The following is a 6,091-nucleotide window of genomic DNA, read 5'->3' as shown; positions in this document are numbered from 1 at the left end:
AGTCTGTCTTGTTTGTTTGTCTCTTCTGACCAATTGCAGGCACCTTCCAGGATGAGCCATAAAATACGAAGTGTGCAATATCAGTGATGCATATACAAGTTAAATGGTCTGATATTTGCATTCAAAACTAGCACTGCACAATACCAGGTTTCTTAAGAGTGCGCTATTGACATTTTGTTGTAGGGGGCTGTCTGGTGCACTGTAGGATGTTTAGCAACATCTCTGGCCATTACCCACTAGATGTCACTCTCCCACCTCAGTCGTGACGAGTAAAAATGTCTCCAGACATTGCCCAATGTCCTCCAGGAAGCAAAATTGCCCCAGTCGAGGTCCACTGACTTAGCTGCATTAGTGAGATGGGGTGGAAAGTGTCATTACAGCCGGAGAGCAGAACACAGCTCACCTGAGCATCAAATCCATGTTCTTTCTCTTCCCTACCCTCCAATGCCTATGCATCACATACACTGACCCCTCCAGCTGAGAAGTCACTAAATGAAAGAGACATAAATATAGGGAAACTAAAGAACTCTTTTATTGAGTGAGAAAGAGGGGGGTAAATGACAGCCAATTCATATACTATTAGAGTAAAAAGGGGAAAAAAAAAAGAATATAGACATCACAGTGATGAGTTTTCACAAAAGGTGATACATTTGCACTACAGAGCTATGGAATATTTATGAGCAAGATGTTGTTATTAGTGACCCAATTGTATCCAATTAGGTTCCAAATTCAAGAACATTTAAAACCTCAGACTTCAATTTTAAATCTCGACATGACAATTGTAAGCACAGCACTCAGTCACTGAAAACTTGTCAGGAAGTACCACTCCTGGATAAATAATTTTTTTCTAACGTTACTTTTCCCCCACCCCAAGATTTAAGATGTGACATCTTAGGTTCCCAGTAATATTCACACACAGAATTAAAATCCAAGAACATGTCATTTTTTTCTGTAAAGTGTTCTCAGCTACTAGTAAAAAAAGGTAAAGAAAAACTAAAGGTGTGGACGTTCTGTACAATTGTTGCTGAAGAACAGCAAAAGCAATTCCAAGGTTTCGTGTTTACTATACAAAAAGGCGTGGCTCATAGAACTGAGTATATACAGCAACGGGAGTTGAATATCAATCTTTAAAGGCTGGCGCTGGAAAGTACTGTACACAGCTCTGTGTCCCTGCTGGGCTAGCGCATGCCCAGGATCTGTCTGCTTTTGAGCTGGTAGTTTCTCTCGGCGTCTGCCAAGGCATGAGCGCGCAGCTGAGCAGCGTGAAGCCGCTTTTTCAGGTCTTTGCACTTGGATTTGGAGTTCAGCTGATTTTCAGGGCCCTCACTCCTCAGGACATTCTCTTTACTTTCCCCACTGAAATGAACTCTCTTCTTAATTATCGAGGAGGGAAGGTCAAGAAGTTCTTTAGAAACAAAAAGAAAAAGGGTTTTGAGTTACTTGAACAGGACTTCAATTTATCAAAACACATGCATTTACTGGCTCAGCTCGCATTTGAAATCTGAGTACCTGTAATCAAACGAGGTATGCCTGTATTTGTAAACCAACATTATCTTACTAATGGGATCATTTTATAAGAAAGAAAAATGTTTAGAAAAATAATTAGTATTTTTAGGGAATGGGAGTTAATGCTTAAATTTTATACCATTTCTGTTTGGGTTGAGCATAAAGTTTTGGTAACAGATAGCGGTGATGGTAGCACAACATTGTGAACGTAATTAATAGCACTGAATTATATATTTGAATGCGGTTAAAAGTATATATGTTACTAAAATAAAAATTCAAAAAAAAATACTGTACAACACAATGAACTCTATTGTACACAATGTAAGATTATAAAAATGGTCTTTCATGAATGTACCACACTAATGTAAGGTGGTATTAATAGGATTGTCTATGGGAACTGTATTTTATGCTTGGCTTTTTTTGTAAACCTAGAATTTCTATAATTAAAAAAAAAATGAAAAAAATAAAAAAAAATTGTTTTTAAATTAGTATTTCATTAAATAGACTAAGAATAGTTAAAAAGACACTGCTGTTTACTTGGATGATCTTGATATACATATGGTGTTTTCTTCAATCTGAAGTTTGTAGCACAAGAATGGGAAGAGGATATTCTCACATGCCCTAAGTTCATAATGGCAACCACTGCTTTATTTATCTTAAGGAGCTGACACCTCAGTACTGTCAGCACTCAATACTTTAAAATGTCTCCTAGCCCAGGGGACACTAGAGTCCTAACAGTTCAGTTGGGTACCGTCTATGAATCCTATAAATATGTGAAACACATCATCCTTATGTAGTTATTTTCTTCTTTGCTCAGACTCTTCTGGGCAAGATGTAAATAAACTCTTAAACTAGAAGAGCAATAAATAAATAAATAAATAAAACAAAACAAATAAACTAGAAGAGCAGTTCCTAACAGGTCTTCAATAATGCTTTGTAATGAGTTTGATGCATCACACTGGCCCAGATAAAATTCTCTCCTAGCTCTCTCTCCATGACCATGATTTAAGTCTATTTTGTCTTTATAGGTGGCAGCACAGATTCTAAGAAAAGCTGAAATAAAGATCATAAAAATACTGAAATGGTAGCTAGCAATATTTAGAAAAAAGAAGATATTTTAACAGAGATGAAGCCAAAAATTTTATATAATTCCTGTTTCAATTCATCTACATCCATCACTCGTTTCATTTATTTCCATAACTTACTCACTGTAAAGTTACTGGAAATCATCAAACTAACTTAAGTAATTTTTTTTGTCTGTTCCATTTACAAAGTGCTGTCATGCTCACTGAGGTGATCAGATTCTCAATTTATTAAAGATGAAAATTACAACCTGAATATATACTGTCCTACATGGTACAGAGTCATACAAACTCTGTCTAAATTTCACTGAAAATTCAGATACTCAATTTTTAAAACCAACAAAAAAACTTTCAAAAATAATTTGTGTCAAACAAAAACAAGAAAAAAAATACATTTAACACTTTGCCTTTTCCAGGATCTTAAAGAGCAAGTAGATTAAATTAGATTTAGGGTTTTTATGGAGTGGAGAAAATGTTAGTTTGGTTCACTGGGATATTTGATAATCACGTCTCAAAAGCAGAATGGTGGGATAACACACGCACAAAGGCAGGGACAAAAGAAAGCTGACTGTGTATGAGGCTCTCAATAAAGGAAACACACAGAGCATATGTAGATATCACAGAATCCAAATTTTAGCAAATACATTTTTCAACTTGAATGGGTCTTAGCAAAGATCAAAAACAGATGACCTATTCTACAATTGGTTCCTCACACCTTTTAAGCTAGATTTTCTATGAAGGATGAGATATGGCAGTGTTAAAACACAAGGATTTTTGCTTGAAAATGAAGTCCAGAAATATAGTTTTGATAATATACCCAGAGAAAAATCTGAAATGCACAAGGGTATTTTTTTTAATGTTCCAATTTTGAAAAAATAAATGTTAAACATGAAACACATAATTTAGTAAGGTAAATAAAATCAAAAGGACATCATTACAACTCATTGCCCAGGTCTATGAAGCCAGTAAATAAATCATTGCTATAACAGAACTCTTATTTCCATTTAAATACATAAAGTTGATGAGATCCATCTTAAAAATTTGAGACTTTGTAAATAAAATGGGCTCCCAAAGCCTTCGTGACAGAAACACTTGTGCACATTTCTTCACTTGTGTCACCAGTGTCTGTTTACTGAATTGATTCTCATACCTGGATTACTTGCCAGAGATAAGAGCTTCTGTTCCTTTAGAAGGCTGTAATTCTTCAATAGACTTTCTGCTCTTGCCAGTTTATCCTCAGCTAGTCTCTCACGAACACAAAGCTCACGTTCCTTCTCTTTAAAAGGGAGTGGAAAAAGAAAGAAAAAAATTAACAAGTGGCTTTGGGTATGTAACGTTTTACATTTGCTAATCCTACCACTTTGTCTCATCACTCAGACTAGCCTGCCAGACTGCTGCTGAGCAGTGTGTGATGGATTTCTTATTGTATACCCTGGACAACTTGATCGTGCTAGTTTTTAATTCAGCATTTTGGCATGTTGTCTTAAAGTTTGCCTGTAATGTTAGCTTCAAACTTTGATCATAATTGTGTGGTAGTAACTCATTTGGGAAAGCTAAAAATTAAAGTCATCTGCTCTCCACTGGAAACTGCAACAGTTCATTTTCAGAGAATCATCTGGCCTCACAATATAAAACCTCCTTCTGGCTAAATGACAGCACCCAAATAGAAGGAAGCAAACCACAACTCAGGAGTTTTAGTTCTTCAAATCAGTAACATAGTTATTATTTATTCATGGTCCAGAGTTCAGAAAGTGTTCAGATTTCAGTTGCTACATGAAATTATAAAACACTGGGGAAAGTTTTAAGACCGATGTTTGTTTTGCTTTTTACAGAATTCTTTTAACAGAGTCAAAGAAAAAAAAAAGGTTTCCAGGAAGCTATGTTGTTCTTATACCGTAAGCATATCCCATGGTACTCTACAATATTTAATTGTCATTAGGAAGTAAAACATCAACAAATGTGTTGGATGTTTTATAGGAACTTTAAATTAGAAAAATTATCAAGTTTGCATTGGGCATAAAGCTGCAGAACTGAAATCAGGCGAGTCATGAGGGTGTCAGGAAACCAAGTCACAGCTCCACCCCTAGTCTCTTAATATTAAAATGAAGAGGAGAACCTAAGATGGCGGCTAGGTGAGACAGGGCAAAAAAACACCTCCATGAAAAATACTAGATAAAAGCCAGAAAGTGACCCAGAACACCAGTTCCAGCAATGCACCAGCTGGACAAGGTCTGCTAAATCCACATTTGGGGAAACCGGGAGTCTGCGTTCGGAAACGAGTGAGTGAGCCGGCTGACTGTCTGGAGGCCGCGCTGTGGTGTGGGAAACTGTGGGTTGGCATTTGGAGGCAGACTAGTTCTTTTTAAAAAAACCCAAAAGTGGCTGCAGATACGGCAGCGAGAACCACACAGTGAAGCGTGGCAGGAATGGGCTGTGCGAACCCCTCAGTATCTGGCATGGAAGATAGCCTTTAGCACACCTGCTGCTAATTGTCTCAGAGCAAGGAAGGCAGAGGTGAGCCAAAAGGGGGAAAAAACCAGGCTCCTTGCAGCCATCTTCACAGCGGGCTGGGAACGCTCCTGCCCGGTGCAGGCACCACAGCCCAGAGAGATGCCAAGGGACCCAGTGTGACAGGGATTGTTTCCAGAAACACGAGCACACGCCACAATATCGGGTGTGGACAATAGCCTTTGGTGCACCCACAGCTAATTGTCCCGGAGCTGGGAAGGCAGAGCTGTGCGAGAAAGGGGAAATTTACACGCCCCATTCAGCCATCCTTATAGCAGGCTGGGAATGCCCCTGTACGGCCCAGCAGCCCAGAACTTCCCTTGAGGGATGGTGCGCACTTGTGACATAGCACAGACGTCCCACAGCAGAGGCCCTAAGAAGGGCACGGCTGGGAAGAGGGACCCACTCAGAAATCCCAGGGACCAGATGCCAATACCAAGGACTTGCGGGTCAGCGGCAGAGACAATCTGTGGCAAGACTGAAATGAAGGTTTAGACTCTTGCAACAGCCTTAAATCTCCAGGAACACCTGGGAGGTTTGATTATTAAAGCTGCCCTTCCTCCCTAACTTCTCAGACACGCACCCCTCATTCAGGGCAGACAGCACCAACAACACACCCAAACTTGGTGCACCAATTGGACCCCACAAGAATCAGACCCCCACACACCACAAAGACAAAGTTGGGGAGAACTGACTTGAGGGGAATAGGTGACTCGCGGACAACATCTGCAGGTTAGTTAGAGAAAGTGTACGCCACCAAGCTGTAGATCTGACAAATTAGAGATTGGTGTTTCAATAGTCCTTCATATCCCAAAAGAACCCATCAAGTAAAGCAAATGCCAAGAGGCCAAAAACAGCAGAAAATCTTAAAACATATGATAAAACCAGATGATATGGAGAACCCAAACCCGAACACCCAAATCAAAAGATCAGAGGAGACAAAGTACTTGCAGCAATTAATCAAAGAACTAAAGACAAACAACGAAAGCATGGCA

The 6,091-nt window shown here is 39.1% G+C and overlaps 1 protein-coding gene across 2 annotated transcripts in view; it reads right to left on the bottom strand.

Annotated features, from left to right (window-relative positions):
* Positions 1-510: 510 nt before the first annotated feature.
* The window catches only part of NEK2 (NIMA related kinase 2), an 82,730-nt gene continuing 77,149 nt past the window's right edge, over positions 511-6,091 (bottom strand). For both annotated transcript variants that reach the window (XM_037824383.1, XM_037824378.1), the window contains exons 7-8: positions 3,739-3,864; positions 511-1,405 (exon numbers count right to left, since the gene is read on the bottom strand). In XM_037824383.1, coding sequence (XP_037680311.1) covers positions 1,179-1,405; positions 3,739-3,864 — 353 coding nt within the window. In that variant the 3' untranslated portion in view covers positions 511-1,178. The remainder of the gene's footprint in view (positions 1,406-3,738; positions 3,865-6,091) is intronic.

Source organism: Choloepus didactylus, chromosome 2 (genome assembly GCF_015220235.1).
Source record: "Choloepus didactylus isolate mChoDid1 chromosome 2, mChoDid1.pri, whole genome shotgun sequence".
NCBI classification, from domain to species: domain Eukaryota; kingdom Metazoa; phylum Chordata; class Mammalia; order Pilosa; family Megalonychidae; genus Choloepus; species Choloepus didactylus.
Note: the sequence above shows the minus strand (reverse complement) of the source record. Positions and strands in the feature narration are given on the sequence as shown.